The sequence below is a fragment of the Protopterus annectens genome, chromosome 5.part1, assembly GCF_019279795.1.
Source record: "Protopterus annectens isolate FY-2018-M chromosome 5.part1, PAN1.0, whole genome shotgun sequence".
In the NCBI taxonomy this organism is placed as follows: domain Eukaryota; kingdom Metazoa; phylum Chordata; order Ceratodontiformes; family Protopteridae; genus Protopterus; species Protopterus annectens.
In genome coordinates, this window is record NC_056736.1 from 662655461 (window position 1) to 662674649 (window position 19189).

The 19189-nt window shown below is 41.2% G+C and overlaps 1 protein-coding gene across 2 annotated transcripts in view; it reads right to left on the reverse strand.

The window, feature by feature from the left end:
- RPL21 (ribosomal protein L21) overlaps positions 1–17153 on the reverse strand; it is a 45672-nt gene extending 28519 nt beyond the window's left edge. The window contains exons 1-2 of one of the 2 annotated variants that reach the window (XM_044073279.1): positions 17015–17153; positions 14295–14356 (exon numbers count right to left, since the gene is read on the reverse strand). In XM_044073279.1, the coding sequence (XP_043929214.1) occupies positions 14295–14356; positions 17015–17081 (129 nt within the window). In that variant the 5' untranslated portion in view covers positions 17082–17153. Of the gene's footprint in view, positions 1–6383; positions 6446–14294; positions 14357–17014 lie in introns of both variants that reach the window. The other variant, XM_044073280.1, reaches the window with a different exon arrangement.
- Positions 17154–19189: the final 2036 nt, after the last annotated feature.

Sequence of the window (19189 nt, forward strand, 5' to 3'; positions counted from 1 at the left end):
GTAGAGGTAGAAGTAGCCCTAGTGGAATGTGGGCCGATCCCCTGTGGGGTAGGTTTTCCATGGTGCTTGTAGCAGTAATGGATGCAGTGCGCCAACCATTTGGAAATAGTTGGCTTGAAATTGCCTTACCCTCTGCCCCTGTAGCAAAGCAGACTAGCAGCTGGTCAGAATTTCTGAAAGGTTTAGTCTGTCAATGTAGAAACTGAGCTGTCTGTGCACGTCCAAGGAGTGCAGGAACCTTTCCCCTTTATTCTGAGGGTTAAGGAAGAGGGTTAGCAAATGGACGGATTGGTTTAGAGCCACACTAGATACCACCTTGGGCATAAAGGACAGGTTAGTCCCGAGGGAAACCTGTCAGCATTGAAAATAATGAAAGGTTCCACAGCCATTACTGCCTGTAACTCAGACCTGGTTCTTGCTGAAGTTATGGCTAAAAGCAAGGCTGTTTTCCAAGAGAGAAATGTTGACTCTGCTGAAGCTGCAGGTTCAAAAGGGGAAAGCTTGAGCTTTTCCAGTACAAAAGTTAAGGTCCCAGGCTGGGGTGGGAGCTCTCCTAGGGGGGCCTTAAGTTGTTAGCCCCTCTCAGGAACGGTTTGATGACAGGGTGAGAAAATGGGCGGTTTGATGAGACTGTGAAAAAACAGGTGGCTCAGTATTATAATGAGCCGAGATGGCAGAGGCATGCATCTTAATAGAGAAGGATAGGCCTCCATGGAGTAGCTCTGCTAGGGAATCCAGGATTAGAGGCAAGGAGGGCACTGCTGTATCCCTCCCTTGAGACAGATTCCAATAACAATAGCTTTTCCACTTTTCAGCATAGAATTTCCTAGTACTAGGCCTTCTGGCTTCAAGAAGGACGTCCAGTACCCGTTTGAGGGTTGCTGGTGGTGTATTCAAGGTTAAAGCCAGGCTGCAAGGTTAGGGATTGCAACTGTGGATGCAAGTCTGTCCCCCTGTTGGGACAGCAGGGTAGAAGTCTGGTGAAGGTGGCACTGTTGTACCCACTCTTGCACAGTCTGACCAGTGGTGGCGTGGCCAGTCTGGGGCAATAAGAATTGCCCTTTGCCTGTCCTGTTTTATCTTGAGTAGTACTTTTGAAAGAAGGCATAAATTGAGAGGTTTTCCCATTGAAAGGATAGGCACCCACCTTCCAGGCCCTGCTGTGAAGGTTCCTGGTGAAGAATTTGCTCAACTGGTGGTCCACCTCCAGTGTCCCCCACCTCTGGATCAGAAGGTTGAAGGTGTTTGGTTTCAAATTTCCACTCGTGTGGGTCTAGGAGATTTCTGCTCAAGTAGTCTGCCAGTGAATTTTGTTTGCCTGGCAGGACTTGAACTTGTACGTGCACTTGGTTGCTCAAGGCTGTTCTATAGGGCCCATGGCTAACCTGCAGAGCGAGTAAGAATGGGTTCCCCCCTGCTTGTTTATGTACCACATAACTGTGGTCTGTTTTTATAAGCAGTTGTCCTGGAAGGATTAGGTATTTGAAAGGCTGTCGGAGCATTCTGTACAGCTAACATTTCTTTTTGGATTGATGTGCAGGAAAATCTGGGCAGGGCTCCAGTGGCCCTGAATGCATTTGCCTGCAATGTGGGCCCCATGCATAGTCTGCTGCGTCTGTTGTCAGGGTTTGGGCAGAGAGGGGTTGAGTGAAAAGCAGTCCCTTGTTGTGGTTGCGTGCTTCTGCCCACCAAAGGAACTCTACCCTTAGACAAGGTATGATTAGAATGACTGTTTGCAGGTACTTAGAATGCCAGCACCAAAAGACAAGTACCATTGAAGTTTCCTCATATGCAGTCTTGCATATGGAATTAGCAGAATACATGAGGCCAAGAAACCTATGGCTTGCAGTATTTTTCTTGCAGAGAGCTGGGTTCTGGCGGCCATTATTTGAAGTAGTTTGCCAGATAGACCTGTTTTTCTGAAGTGAGAAATGCCATCTGGGAAGTTGTGTCCAAGCTTGCTCCCCAGGAATACAATCTTTTGACTGGGCACCAGTTGTGATTTATTTTTCATTGATGGTGTACCCCAATGAAGTGAGAAGGCTTTTTACAAATGCCAGGTGCTGAAGTAGCAATTCCTGACTGTCCGCCTGAATCAGGCAGTCGTCCAAGTATGGGAAAATTTGGATATTTCTCTGCCTGCGGTATGCAAAGGCCGGAGCCAGGCACTTTGGGAATACTCTGGGCACAGTAGATAAGCCAAAGGGAAGTGCAGAGAACTGATACTGCATAAAGCCTTCCCTGAAGCGTAGATATTTTAGATCTCTGCAAACCCTGAAACTGTAGTCTGGGTGGCCTGTTTCCCTGAGTTTGGTCTGCGAAGGCCTGGAAGGGGCTGGAAAGGACCAGTTTTTAAAAGGCCAATGCCTACTGAATCTAGATGGTAGCACAGTTTGCATAGATTTAGCTTTTTCTTCCATCTTTTTAAGAACCTCTTCTACTGTGGTGCCAAATAAACAGTCCTTATTTAAAGGAGCATCTAGTAATTTGGATTTGACATGATCTGGCAAGGTTTGTTCCTTCAGCCAAGCATGCCTTCTCAGTACAGACCCAGTGACTGCAGCCCTGCAAGATGCTTCTAGGGCATCAAAGCTACACTGCAAAGTATGCTTACTAACTTGGTTTGCAGAATGCAACAGCTCTTGCAAATTTTTATTTTCTGCACAATCTGGAATCAACACCATTTTTTGTTTAATTAGTTCCATAATATGCTGCTGGTACTTTAACATGTGAAACTGGCAATTCAATGCCCTGATGGCAAGAGTTGCAGAGGTATATACCCTTCTTACCCAATCGGTCTAAAGCTCTGGAATCCCTGTCTGAAGGGGTAGGATTTTTAGCTGTAGTAGCCTTAATACCTTTAGGTCCCTGGGAAATTGTATCTAGATCCACAGTAGGATTCTTGAAGAGAAATTTGTGGGAATCAGGTACTCTGTAGTACTTGTATCTGGAGTAAGGCTGGATTCCATAAAAACATCTACAACATCCAGGACAGGGGGTATAGCTAGAGGCCTGTGCAGAGGCAACTCTAAAAATCTGAGTCCCTCAAAGTATGCAAGGTTTCACCAAAAAAAAAAAACCTCTGGAGGGGAGACGGTGGGAATGGATTCCTCTGCATCTGAATCTTCATAAGTTAAGGGCATGTCCTGATGATCAGAAGGGTCAGTCTCATCGGACTTGGTCTGTAGAATCAGAATGAAACTCAATTGTTTTGTCGCTTAGCAGGGGAAGGCTGGCTTCCTCTAATTAGGGTAATAAGGTCTTCAGCCATTTTAAGCATTTGTTTTTGTGGCATGGGAGCTTGAGCATGCGTTTTGGTAGTCAGTTTTCTAGGCATAGTGCATACTCTGGGCCTCAAACTCTGTAGTTTCAGCGAAAAACAAAGCCGGTTTAATTTGAACATCAGTAGGTCAGAATACACCCTCAGAAGACTGTGCTTGCACAGCGGCTCTGGACCCACCCAAAGTAGAAACATCTGCAGGTTCCATAGTCAAAGAAGCATCTTGCAGCATATTGAACTCCAAATGGCTCTCAGCAGAGGCCTGTGAATCTGTAGAAGCAGGCATCAGGAGGCTTTCCTAAAAGCGCGCAGAGTACCAGCGGAATGGCAACTAAGCTTAATAGGAGCATCGTTCGCAGTTTTGGACCTATGTGGTCTGTGTCCAAGCTTTTCGGAAGATCGGTAGTCGGATGGCTTACTGAAGCCATTTTGGAATCTGAAGAATGAGAGCAAAAAGCATTTAGTGACAAAGATAGCCCGACTATGAATGAAGTTCCAGGTGTTCAACAAGGCACAAAACCAAACGACAGCTTAGGTGTCAGTGGTCTGGGCCTAAACAGGTGACGCCTTAGTCTGAATAAAAACTGAGGTATTGCTTTCCACAGACAAGACAATTGTTAACTTTTAACATGTCGGACAGAGTAAGAAATATCTCCAGTACTTAGCTTTACAAGACTTCAGGATTACAAACTCGAAAGCGAAAATTTCAGGCTAGCGGCCGACCAGCACTTGCCAACTGCTTCTGCTATGGCTGGGCTCCTCCTCGGTAGAGAAAGACTGATGCTAATGGTCAGCTGCCCGTTATACCTCTGACGATACGAGCGTCATGGAAGAAGCGACAGCAACCAAGCGCAGAAATCCTAAGACTGGTGATTCCCAGGCCACTGAGGGGCTACCTACAGGCTTAGGATAACCACAGTCATCTGATGACGGTAAACGCAAAGAACATCAGCATTTCAGAAAAAGATAATCATGCCAACAGTCAAACATGGTGGTGGTAGTGTGATGGTCTGGGGCTGCTTCTGTACCTGGGGCGACTTGCTGTGAAACCATGAATTCTGCCTCTACCAAAAACTCCTGAAGGAGAATATCTGTCCATCAGTTCATGAACTCAAGCTGAAGCGCGCACTTGGGTTCTACAACAGGACAATGGATCCTAAACACACCCAGCAAGTCCACCTCTGAATGGCTACAATTTTGGAGTGGCCTAATCAAAGTCTGGACTTGAATCTGACATTACCTTAAAAGGCAGTTCATGCTTGGAAACTCTCCAATATGGCTGAATTAAACAATTCTACCAAAGAGAGTGGGCCAAAATTCCTCAACAGCGATGTGCAAGACTCATTGCCAGTTATCGCAAGCCAGCTTGACTGCAGTTGTTGCTGCTAAGGGTGGCTACAACCAGTTATTGAGGGAGGGCAATTACTTTTCATAGTTTTTCCCTTAATAAATAAAATCACCACTCTAAGAATGCATTTTGTGTTCTACTTTAGGTTATTCTGGGTCTAATATTTACACTTGCTTGTTGATCTGAAACAGTGTGACAAACCACATAAAAATAAAGAAATCAGGAAGGAGACAAATACTTACTGTATACACAGTGCTTGTATGTGTGTACATACTCAAAGCATACATGTACAAAACGTGAGAAAGTGTACATGTCATTTAAATAAAAAGGAAAATTGGAAATTATCTACACACAAGCACACTGATTTGCCCGTTTCAAGCTTAATCACTTCAACATTCCTTGTATAAACACCAAAACCAGTAACTCCATAAGCACGTTATGATTTGTGACATTATTTTCCTCTAGTGTTACGCCAAATTAGTGCTGCAGCTCCTAGTTCAAAAAGGTCACTCAAAAATTCATACCCCAGAAAACATGAAGCTTATTCTGCAATATCTGAAAAATGCCATATACCATTTCCATAAATGACTATGGAAAAGGGCTTAGTGCCAATACAAAAGAACAAGATCTCTTTTACATGACTTCAGTGACTGTCAAATCCATACTGAGAAGTACCTTATTCTGTCATCAGATCACTACTATAGATAATATCCCTAGTCCCCACCCACCCAGTCTTCTGCAATCCTCTTACCTATAGCTCTGAAGTTAATCACATGCAGTAAGTGCAAAACTCTGCAACCCAGCTACTAACTGGTGCCTGAAGAGCAATCCGCCACATTACACCTCTTCTACACAGTGCTGCACTGGTTTCAAGCCAGCCAGAGTATCATCTGCATAAAGTTGTAATCTACCTGGCCCTAACCACCCCCCCAGTGCAAATTCTGCTGACCTGGCCCTAAACCCCCAGATTGCAGAATTCTGCTGACCTGGTACCAAAGCACCAATTTCCAGGTGTTATGGCAGAATGGCTTGAATCTTCTGGAAGGAAAGCACCTGTTGGTGGAGAAATTCTACCATACTCAGCAGCTACCACTCAGCAGCTTTAAAGTTCTCCCTAAAGTCATTTTGCATTACCACTCCAATAAGCCTATCACTTTACTGTTTGACAACGATGACAGTAACCATGGTTTTCTTTTTTATGCTGCTTATACCGCCTTAACTCCATTTCATTACTAGAAACAGTTTAAACTGTTATTAGTGAACTGCTTGAAATTAATGAAGGCACTGTAAAAGTATAAGCAGAGGCGCCTCTAACCATACTTCTCCCTGCCAAGAATCCATCTTTAGGACAGGATACATTTTTAATCACCCCTCCAGTGAGGACCAGTGCCCAAAGTGGTATGCTGAGCAACAGTGTTATCCAGCTACTGGTGTGCTTAATGTTCAGCAAAATAAATCAATCAAGAAAGAAAAAAGTAGTCTGACAACAGCGAGACGAAATATTCAAACATTCAGAGCCAAAGGAACCAGCAATTATACCACACAAACAGCTGTAACAGCAAAAACATTTTTCCAATTTTACCAAATTAAACAGTCCTAACAGAGTGTAAATCTCTTTACCTGCACAATTCTAGAACTCAAGTCTCTTCTAATTCACTCATTTAGAAGGGGAAAAAAAAACTGCAAGGTAAAAAGGCTTTTTAGAGAGCAACTAAATACACATTACAAAACTAACTTTCTCCAAATATAAAATACCTTTATGTCAACAATGTCTCCCTTCTTGTAAATGCGCATGTAGGTAGCCAGAGGAACAACTCCTATAAAAACAAAACAAGTTAGTTTAAAAAACTTATGACTAACCAAAATAATTTAGCGTACTTTCATATTCAGAACAGAGAAAACAGTGACATCCCAGTTACTTTCATTCACATTAAAAAATACCTACACACAAGTGCGCGCATATGTACATATATCCCAACAGCCATCATAAAACTATAGGCAAAGTCAATAAATGCAAGGCACTCAAACTTCACTTCCCACCTTCCCTCAAAGTTGGCATGGTTTAGCTAGCAGCTGAAAGCCTGTATTTTTCTTTCAAGAGTACAGGCACATAGGTGCAAAGACAAATCAACAGTTACACAGAGGTATGACGACAGTCTTTGCAAGAACACTTGCACTACTCTAACAATGACAAAAGTGGATCAAAAGGCAAAGACCAATGAATTCACTGGCAAAACAAACTGAGCCACTGCAAACCCTTTTCAGTATAAGCTACTACAAGGCTATCCACCACAGAGCTTCGCTAAACTGCTTTGCCTCCGATGTTAAGACCACTTGATAAAAAGAAATTCAGGTACAAATTAGAACAATTTTCAACTTCCAAACATTCAAAAAAGATTTAGTAAGCATTAAGTATATAAATGCTTGAATTTACAAAAAGTAAATGTTCAGATATGATGGCAAGATTACTTCTAATCACAGCTCAGACCATTTCACTACACATTTTATGTAGACATGCAATTTGTAACAGAAACGTGTAATGTGTAAAACAAAATGCTAGAGCATAAGTCTTGTTACTGCAAATTTGGCTCAAATTTGGTTGTAGCTGAAGAGGTTCTAGGGGTTGCCTACTTACTACTAACTAAAGAGACCAGCTCCATTCCTGCCTTAAGAAATTAAATGTTTCTGAATGTTTAACAAATAGTTTAATGGTACTTTGTTCACCATACTTTGAAAAACTATTTGTGTACTTGGCCAATGTCACAATTTTGTGGCTGTGCTTTTACCTTTTGCTTGTAGATTCACTATGTTGAGTCTATAATCCACACGACGACGATGGAGACGATGGATGGCGATCAAGTGAACCCAGGCATGACACAGTAAACCAATTTAGCACGAAACACCAGATGCAATAAAAAAACTCAACAAAATGATGGGGTGTTACAATGTACGAGATAGTCTCGCACTAGAAATCTTGGCAGCTTAACAATACTCTACACTAACACCAAATACTGAAAATCCTAGAAACTCCAGAATGCAATCACCCAGCAAATCCTCTTTCTTACAGATGCATCCTGGCCAGCACCCAAAATGAGTAATTACTTGGATATCTTACAGTTTCTGCATTATAAATTTTGGCTAACACATTGAAAACTTAAAGACAATGTTTAGAATATTCAATTTGGCGAATACTCTATGTGCAAAAAAATTACTTCAGAGAAAACTGGACAAAGCCCCCCCCCCCAAAAAAAACAAAAACAAAAGTGGATACACAGGGGGGGAAAGGATTACATTAACTGCCAATGCCTGCAGCAACTGTTTTTCAAAGACGGCTTTTATACAAATCAGAATCAAATGTTTTAGCACTCACTTTGTCCTTTCCATTACACTAAAGACTCTATCATAAAAAAACAGTGCATCAATGAATACACAGGTCAACCCATTTGCAAGAGAGAGCAAGGAGACATTTAGTAACCTTTAGTAAAATCACATCTGTTCCAACTTCAAACAAAATACTTTTGTTTTAAAATCAGCAGGCCTACCTGAGAAAGCCAACATTCCACACATTAACCAGCTTTGAACCAATGCGATGAAACAGGGGGCACATTGATCACTGGTGCATACGCCTATATAAAAAGCAGTCACTACTACTACTACTTTTTGGCTTTTTCCCGTGGCTGAAATTCGCCACAGCGGATCACCTGTCACGCTCATGATTAGCAGTAGAGTTTTACAGTGTCGAGTTTGCCAACTCGGCCCAACCTTCCACCCTAGGGCCAATTTAGAGGGGGTCCAATCCACCTACTGCAGGTCTTTGGGATGTGGGGAGAGCCAGAGCACCCGTAGGAAACCCACGCGACCTGAGGGAGGACATGCAGACTCCGCACAGAAGGCACCCAACAGAGAATCAGAACCAGAAAACCTCTTGCTAGGCAACAATGCTAACTTTCGCTGCACCACTGTAGCCACCCACATAAAAAAGCAGTTACTCTCGGATGACAAAAATAGTGTTGGCTCATAGTTCGACGCACAGAGCACTGGGAAAGAATACAGAGATCAAACAAGAGAAAAAATTCACAGCTCAGTGATTTAAGACCGCGACAGAGATAACCACCATAGATAAGACAGAGAGGAAAGTTGTATGTTTGGCAGAAGTTACATGTGCTTAAAAACAGAGAAAACACTTGATGGCAGTAATATAAAACTTATAGCGGCGTATATCTGCCAGTCAGATTAGACACACCAATGTCATGAATTTACATTGCTGCTTTTTGCTTACATTAAACATGGTTAAATGTACCACCCTCAGAAAATAATTCTCCCAAGGATAAATGGCAAATTTGCCCCCTAAAAACAGCCATTTAAAACAAAAAAGAGACAGAAATTCCCAACCCCCTTCAGTAAGAAGCAGTTCAGATATGCATGCACTATAAGCCTTCAACCAGAAATTCCCAGCTCAGAAGGGCAGAGTCCAGCCTCTCCTCCCACAAGAGTGCAGACCACGAACCCTCTTAATGTAAAATAACTGGCCTGAAAGCCCAAGTGCTTAAACCAGTGTTAGATATTATGAATATGAGGCTGAAATTAATTAGGTTGTAAATATGCTGAAAGAAAAAGTTTGCTTAAATACAGAAACAGAGTTTAGTAATATGTGATCAGCAACCATACTAAATGACTGTGGTTTAAAAAAATAAGGAACTTGCTTATGAGTGTATTACACACACATCAAGAAAGCTGAACTTCTTACAGACGTGACAACAATGTAATCTGCTTTCACTGGACAACAGGACATGCTTTTCTAAGAAAGTTTAAAAATGTGCTTTTCTAATCCACAAGGCATTTTCTTGAAGACAGTTTACAAGGCATTTTCTTGAAGACAGTTTACAAGGCATTTTCTTGAAGACAGTTTACAAGGCATTTTCTTGAAGACAGTTTACAAGGCATTTGGACAAGAACAGATGTGTTAGCATTTGCGTCATCAAGGCAGTATCTTTTCAAAACCTAGAGGGTGTGTGTTTAACTAAAATATGTATAAAAAGTCTGTATTAAATCTAGTTGTTAGGGGTATGGTAGGGACACATTTGGTGTTCTAAGGTAAATGTTATATCTCTCACATCATCTGTACTATATGAGAAGTAAAGTTGGAACAGTACTTTTAAGCTGCAACATTTGTCCGGTTTGGTTTATTATAAGTTATTGGTTACTGCTCTTAAAGTCAGATGCTGTATCAGTGTATATTCTGCAAGTTTCTGTATGCAACAGACTGTGAATGCAATTATAACCAGACTTTGATTCCAGCCAGCAAGACTGAGCGTCTTAAGAAGACTTCAAATCCCACAGCAAGAGCAAGCAGCAAGAAGCAGTAAGCAGAGAGAGACATCAATATATTTTTTCAACCAGAATTAATACACTTTTAGAACAGACACTGAGCCCTCAATCAGCAGTTCCCAACCTAGAAGGATGTAAGCTACCTGTTCTGCCACTACAGTGCAGACCACAAACCCTCTCAGTGCAAAACAACTGGTCCGAAGCCCAAGTGTTTAAACCAAAAGGCTTAGAATGAGTTACACCAAGCAGTAATAAATACAATTGAGTACTTTTAAGATGATGCAAAAGTAAAAAAAGCAGGTAGAAACACAAGTACAGTAAAAGCAGATGATTTTTTTTTTTCTGAACAAGTGCTGAGATCAAAGAAACAGATTTGAGCGCTGAAACTAGAAAACTGGCTAGTTATAAGAAAAAAAAACTAAGCTAGAAGGCTTCCCTCCAACACAGAAGGGCTTGGGGGCTCAGAAGCCTGCAAATAGTCTATACCACTTAACAGGAAAGGCAGGAAACAAGCTTAAATTTTTTTTTTTCTGTTTCCCAGATGCTCTCTTTGTACACAGTAGGAGTGCCTGAAATCAGAATATGATCTCACTGCACTCAGTTGAGTGAGCAAATGAGATGGGCCCAGAAGGAGTATCCAAACACAAATTTATAAGAGGGGCGGGCAGTTGCAAGGCCACCAAGATCAACACCAAAACAAAAACAGGGAGGGTGAGTGGGACTAACTGAAGAGCAGAGTGCAAACTTCCAGTTCAGTTAATATTCCTTCCACACAGTTAAAATCAATTTAAATACTGTATTTTTTTGAAAAAAAAAAAAGAGCAGATAAAGGTACTTAAATTCTCTTATACATCCAGTTGAATATAGCAAGTTCTTAGTCGGCCAAAGCTGAGGTTTTTAAGCAGAAAATATTTCACACTGTACCACTTAAATAGGCAAGGACAGGAAATCAAAGAATGTGACTACCCCCACACCTGTAATTACTAGCAAATAACAAAATTCAGCAAACACTGACTAACTTCCAGTTCAGCTAATATTCCTTCCACACAGTTAAAATCAATTTAAATACTGTATTTTTTTTTAAAAATAAAAAGCAGATAAAGGTACTTAAATTCTCTTATACGTCCAGTTGAATATAGCAAGTTCTTAGCCGGCCAAAGCTGAGGTTTTGAAGGGTCAGTCTCATTGGACTTTGTCTGTAGAATCAGAATGAAACTCATTTTTGTCTCTTAGCAGGGGAAGGCTGGCTTCCTCTAATTAGGGTAATAAGGTCTTCAGCCATTTTAAGCATTTGTTTTTGTGGCATGGGAGCTTGAGCATGCGTTTTGGTAGTCAGTTTTCTAGGCATAGTGCATACTCTGGGCCTCAGAAACTCTGTAGTTTTAGCGAAAAACAAAGCCGGTTTAATTTGATCAGTAGGTCTGAATGCACCCTCAGAAGACTGTGCCTGCACAGCGGCTCTGGACCCACCCAAAGTAGAAACATCTGCAGGTTCCATAGTCAAAGAAGCATCTTGCAGCATATTGAACTCCAAATGGGTCTCAGCAGAGGCCTGTGAATCTGTAGAAGCAGGCATCAGGGGCTACAAAAGCGCAGAGTACCAGCGGAATGGCAACTAGCTTAACGGGAGCATCGTCAGCAGTTTTGGACCTATGTGGTCTGTGTCCAAGCTTTTTCGGAAGATCGGTAGTCGGATGGCTTACTGAAGCCATTTTGGAATACGAAGAATGAGAGCAAAAGCATTTAGTGACAAAGATAGCACGACTATGAATGGTTCAGGTGTTCAACAAGGCACAAAACCGACAGCGAGGGGTGTCATGGTCTGGACCTAAACAGGCGACGCAGTACGAATAAAAAACTGAGGTATTTGCTTTCCACAGACAAGACAATTGTTAACTTTTTCTAACATCGGACAGAGTAAGAAATATCTCCAACGGGGTACTTAGCTTTACAAGACTTCAGGATTACAAACTCGAAAACGAAAATTTCAGGTAGCGGCCGACCAGCACTTGCCAACTGCTTCTGCTTTGGGCTCCTCCTCGGTAAGAAAGACTGATGTAATGGCGTCAGCTGCCCGTTATACCTCTGACGACCTGACGTCATGGAAGAAGCGACAGCAACCAACGCAGAAATCCTAAGACTGGTATTCAGGCTGACTGAGGGCTACCTACAGGCAGGATAACCCAAGTGTGATGACAGTGAAACGCAAAGAACATCAGCATTTCAGAAAAAGATAATCATGCCAACAGTCAAACATGGTGGTGGTAGTGTGATGGTCTGGGGCTGCTTCTGTACCTGGACGACTTGCTGTGAAACCATGAATTCTGCTCTCTACCAAAAACTCCTGAAGGAGAATATCTGGCCATCAGTTCATGAACTCAAGCTGAAGCGCACTTGGGTTCTGCAACAGGACAATGGATCCTAAACACACCAGCAAGTCCACCTCTGAATGGCTACAATTTTGGAGTGGCCTAATCAAAGTCTGGACTTGAATCTGACATTACCTTAAAAAGGCAGTTCATGCTTGGAAACTCTCCAATATGGCTGAATTAAAACAATTCTGCAAAGAAGAGTGGGCCAAAATTCCTCAACAGCGATGTGCAAGACTCATTGCCAGTTATCGCAAACGCTTGACTGCAGTTGTTGCTGCTAAGGGTGGCACAACCAGTTATTAGGGAGCAATTACTTTTTCACATAGTTTTTTTCCCTTAATAAATAAAATCACCACTTAAAATGCATTTTGTGTTTACTTGGGTTATTCTGGGTCTAATATTTACACTTGCTTGTTGATCTGAAACAGTGTGACACAAACACGCAAAAAATAAGAAATCAGGAAGGGGCAAATACGTACTGTATACACAGTGCTTGTATGTGTGTACATACTCAAAGTACATGTACAAAAACGTGAGAAAGTGTACATGTCATTTAAATAAAAAGGAAGGAAATTGGAAATTATCTACACAAGCACACTGATTTGCCCGTTTCAGCTTAATCACTTCAACATTCCTTGTATAAACACCAAAACCAGTAACTCCATAAGCACGTTATGATTTGTGACCATTATTTCTTGAGTGTTATGCAAATTAGTGCTGCAGCCTAGTTCAAAAAAGGTCACTCAAAAAATTCATACCCCAGAAAACATGGCTTATTCTGCAATATCTGAAAATGCCATATACCATTTCCATAAATGACTATGGAAAAGGGCTTAGTGCCAATACAAGAACAAGATCTCTTTTACAGGACTTCAGAGGCTGTCAAATCCATACTGAAGTACCTTATTCTGTCATCAGATCACTACTGTAGATAATGTCCTGGTCCCCACCCACCCAGTCTTCTGCAATCCTCTTACCTATAGCTCTGAAGTTAATCACATGCAGTAAGTGCAAAACTCTGCAACCCAGCTACTAACTGGTGCCTGAAGAGCACCGCCACATTACACCTCTTCTACACAGTGCTGCACTGGTTTCAAGCCAGCCAGAGTATCATCTGCATAAAGTTGTAATCTACCTGGCCCTAACCACCCCCAGTGCAAATTCTGCTGACCTGGCCCTAAACCCCCCCCCAGTGCAAATTCTGCTGACCTGGTACCAAAGCACCAATTTCCAGGTGTTATGGCAGAATGGCTTGAATCTTCTGGAAGGAAAGCACCTGTTGGTGGAGAAATTCTACCATACTCAGCAGCTACCACTCAGCAGCTTTAAAGTTCTCCCTAAAGTCATTTTGCATTACCACTCCAATAAGCCTATCACTTTACTGTTTGACAACGATGACAGTAACCATGGTTTTCTTTTTTATGCTGCTTATACTGCCTTAACTTCATTTCATTACTAGAAACAGTTGTTATTAGTGAACTGCTTGAAATTAATGAAGGCACTGTAAAAGTATAAGCAGAGGCGCCTCTAACCAATTATATGCTTACTTCTCCCTGCCAAGAATCCATCTTTAGGACAGGATACATTTTTATCACCCCTCCAGTGAGGACCAGTGCCCAAAGTGGTATGCTGGGCAACAGTGTTATCCAGCTACTGGTGTGCTTAATGTTCAGCAAAATAAATCAATCAAGAAAGAAAAAAGTAGTCTGACAACAGCGAGACGAAATATTCAAACATTCAGAGCCAATGGAACCAGCAATTATACCACACAAACAGCTGTAACAGCAAACACATTTTACCAAATTACAGTCCTGAGTGCAAATCTCTTTACCTGCACAATTCTACAACTCAAGTCACTTCTAATTCACTCATTTAGAAGGGGAAAAAAAAACTGCAAGGTAAAAAGGCTTTTGAGAGAGCAACTAAATACACTTTACAAAACTAACTTTCTCCAAATATAAAATACCTTGATGTCAACAATGTCTCCCTTCTTGTAAATGCGCATGTAGGTAGCCAGAGGAACAACTCCTATAAAAACAAAACAAGTTAGTTTAAAAAACTTATGACTAACCAAAATTTAGCGTACTTTCATATTCAGAACAGAGAAAGCAGTGACATCCCAGTTACTTTCATTCACATTAAAAAATACCTACACACAAGTGCGTGCATATGTACATATATCCCAACAGCCATCATAAAACTAATAAATGCAAGGCACTCAAACTTCACTTCCCACCTTCCCTCAAAGTTGGCATGGTTTAACTAGCAGCTGAAAGCCTGTAGTTTTCTTTCAAGAGTACAGGCACATAGGTGCAAAGACAAATCAACAGTTACACAGAGGTATGACGACAGTCTTTGCAAGAACACTTGCACTACTCTAACAATGACAAAAGTTGGTCAAGGCAATTCCAATGAATTCACTGGCAAAGCAAACTGAGCCACTGCAAACCCTTTTCAGTATAAGCTACTACAAGGCTATCCACCAGAGCTAAACTGCTTTGCCTCCGTGTTAAGACCACTTGATAAAAGAAATTCAGGCACAAATTAGAACAATTTTCAACTTCCAAAAATTTAAAAAGAAATTAGTTAAGCATTAAGTATATAAATGCGAATTTACAAAAGTAAATGTTCAGATATGATGGCAAGTTACTTCTAATCACAGCTCAGACCATTTCACTACACATTTTTATGTAGACATGCAATTTGTAACAGAAACGTGTAATGTGTAAAACAAAATGTAGAGCATAAGTCTTGTTACTGCAAATTTGGCTCAGGTTGTAGCTGAAGAGGTTCTAGGGGTTGCCTACTTACTACTAACTAAAGAGACCAGCTCCATTCCTGCCTTAAGAAATTAAATGTTTCTGAATGTTTAACAAATAGTTTAATGGTACTTTGTTCTCACCATACTTAAAACTATTTGTGTACTGGCCAATACACAATTTTGTGGCTGTGCTTTTACCTTTTGCTTGTAGATTCACTATGTTGAGTCTATAATCCACACGACGACGATGGATGGCGATCAAGTGAACCCAGGCACCCAATTTAGCACGAAACGCCAGATGCAATAAAAAAACTCAACAAAATGATGGGGTGTTACACAATGTACGAGATAGTCTCGCACTAGAAATCTTGGCAGCTTAACAATGCTCTACACTAACACCAAATACTGAAAATCCCTGAAACTCCAAGAATGCAATCACCCAGCAAATCCTCTTTCTTACAGATGCATCCTGGCCAGCACCCAAAATGAGTAATTACTTAGATATCTTACAGTTTTCTGCATTATAAATTTTGGCTAACACATTGAAAACTTAGACAATGTTTAGAATATTCAGTTTGGCGAATACTCTGTGCAAAAAAATTACTTCAGAGAAAACTGGACAAAGCCCCCCCCCAAAAAAAAGTGGATACACAGTGAGGAAAATGATTACATTAACTGCCAATGCCTGCAGCAACTGTTTTTCAAAGACGGCTTTTATACAAATCAGAAGCCAATGTTTTAGCACTCACTTTGTCCTTTCCATTACACTAAAGACTCAATCATAAAAAAACTGTGCATCAATGAACTTACACAGGTCAACCCATTTGCAAGAGAGAGCAAGGAGACATTTAGTAACCTTAGTAGTAGAATCACATCTGTTCCAACTTCAATCCAACAAAATACTTTTGTTTTAAAACAAGTCTCAGCAGGTCTACCTGAGAAAGCCAACATTCCACACATTAACCAGCTTTGAACCAATGCGGTGAAACAGGGGAGAAAAAAAAAAAAAAAAAAACAACACACACATTGATCACTGGTGCATATGCCTATATAAAAAGCAGTCACTACTACTACTTTTTGGCTTTTTCCCCGGCTAGGGGTCGCCACAGCGGATCACCTGTCCGCTCATGATTAGCAGTGGAGTTTTACAGTGTCGAGTTGCCAGCTCGGCGCCCAACCTTCCACCTAGGGCCAATTTAGAGGGGGTCCAATCCACCTACTGCAGGTCTTTGGGATGTGGGAGGAAACCAGAGCACCCGTAGGAAACCCACGCGACCACAGGGAGGACATGCAGACTCCGCACAGAAGGCACCCCAACAGAGAATCGAACCAGAAAACCTCTTGCTGGAGGCAACAATGCTAACCGCTGCACCACTGTGGCCACCCATAAAAAGCGGTTACTCTCGGATGACAAAAACAGTGTTGGCTCATAGTTCGACGCACAGAGCACTGGGAAAGAATACAGAGTATCACACACGAGAAAAAATTCACAGCTCAGTGATTTAAGACACGACAGATAACCATAGATGGACAGAGGAAAGTTGTATGTTTGGCAAAGTTACATGTGTAAAAAACAGAAGAAAACACTGATGGCAGTAATATAAAACTTATAGCAGCCCATCACTCCACCCAGTCAGATTAAATAGACACACCAATGTCATGGTTACATTATGCTTTTGTTTACATTAAACATGGTTAAATGTCACCACCCTCAGAAAATAATTCTATAGGTCCCTGAAATTATCTCAGTCCCCTGTTGGCAACAAACTACTTAACCATGCTTTCACATGCAAAGAACACATTTTAAAATTAAAAGTTTTGCACATTAGAAATATATTTCATCAGTTCACCACACAAGTAGTTTTACCTGCAAATCTAACTCAATTTACCCAAACAAAAAGATTTCTCCACAATAATGTACTCACCATGTTTGCGAAACGGCCTTGCAAACATATACCTTGTTCCTCTTCTCTTACCCTTGGTGTTGGTCATTTTGCCCCCTCACTGCAACAAAAACAAAATGTTACATTAAAACAGAGTTCACTCCAAGCTAAAGTCCAATAAAGGATTACCAGCATACAATACTATCATTCAAGATATCAGTTAAATTACCATAATCAATGGGGCTTTACCTGGACTTTGGCAAGTACTGGATAATACCAGGAGACTGGTGAAAAAAAAGACAGTTCAAAACTTAGGCCCAAAAACTAACAAAATTAGGTGAAAGATAATTCAAACTGGTGAAGACTGTGTTGCAGAGAAGATACTTTCTTATCTAAAACTTTACGAACACCGAAAATTAGGAGAAAATACAGACATCTGCAGAACATGCTCCTCCCCCATGACATCAATTGGACACTGGCAGTGGAGGGGGACACAGTAAAGTCTAAGCTTGCAGTGCATCAGTTCCAGCATGCTAAATGTTGTGCAAAACACCCACAAGAGTAGCCATCCAAATTCATTCCTGCCTTTAAAAAAAAAAAGTGTCTTATGCCAGATACCACTGTTCGCCTACCATTTTTGTAGGAGCAATGACAGCATATCCCTCCTCCTGTGTACTATTACTTGGAACACAAAGTTCAAGGAAGACTACACACTTGGATATGGACAGCCAGTGTCCAGAGGGCATTTATATCTGCTGCACAACTTTACAAGACTCCTGCAACTTCACTACTATACATGGAAACCCTAGATAACCTCCACTAAATCTTCCTGAGAGAGTTTTCCTCTCTGATAATTATATGGGTGTATGCAGGCATTTTGTACAGGTCTATGTTACATATACGAACATTCAAAATGTCGAATACTGTATGTTCGAGACCATATGGTCGATATCTGAATGTTCGAATATACAAATAAAAAAAAGAAAAAAGAAAGAAAATACCTTAAACGGTGCAAGCAGGGGGGCAGGCACCCCATGCACCCTCCTACTTAAATATACCAACTCCAGGACTGCACTTCAGTGCAGAAAAGGGAAATTCTCATTCTGCACTGTACGGCGCCATTAAAATCAACCTTCGAACACTTGAAATGTCAATCATATGGTCTCGACCTTATGATGTTCGACATTTCAAGCGTTCATTTGACAGACCCTTTTGTACATGCGTACAACTATATATTTATACTCATATATAAAAAAAAACACTTTGGCTTGTCTGCGCGTATACACAAAAGCAGGGGTAACCTACAGATACAGAAATGGGGCAGTGTCAGGTCATCACAGCATCCAATCTTACATGCAATGAGGATTACCAATTCACCTACTGCATCACAGAAATAGTTCGTGTACCATTACACATCATACACAGGAATAGGACTTCAACCATAACAGGGTGAAGCAAGAGAGACATGGATGCCAATAAATTCACCTCGAGCATGAAGTACAGGCAGCATGTTGAAAACGAGATTTATAATTGAAGCATTCATAATTTTCTGCAGATTTTGGAACTATTTTCACGTACTACCATTCACAGCTGTAGGAGTGTGAAGTGCTAGCTCTATCACACAGCAAGCAGAAAGCGACCCTCTGTGGAACAGTTTTAAAGCTGTTACAAGTGGTACAGTGACGTTCTAACAGCTTTTAAAAGTTATTTTACCTTCTCCCACTGTTTGCCATGTTGCAGTCTACACTATCACTACAATAAAGACCAGATATTAAACAGTGCTTTTGTCTAACCCTTTATTAAAAACAACCCCCCACAAGATCTGCTAAGATCGGGTCTCATGGTAGGGATGCACCTAGGTTCATCTTCCCTCTAATCCACTTTATCTACACAGACTTATCAGAAATAATTGTAGACGAAAACAGATAATTGAAGTTAACACACTAGACCAATGGGGTTTCCTTTCCCTGTGCCTTCTGGTTTGGTTTTATTACTTTTAGATTTCAGAGTACAATTATTCATTTGTGTGTTTCTATATGCACATTTTACATATTCTTAATATTAGGTGCAAGTATCTACACAATATACACGCAAGCTACAAGAAGCCCATCAACACAGTGCTAGCCACTTCTGTAGTTTCAGGTCACTCTTAGGACACTTGCTGGGCTGAAAAACCCACTCACTGTCCAAACACTTTGCTAATAAACATAAATGGGG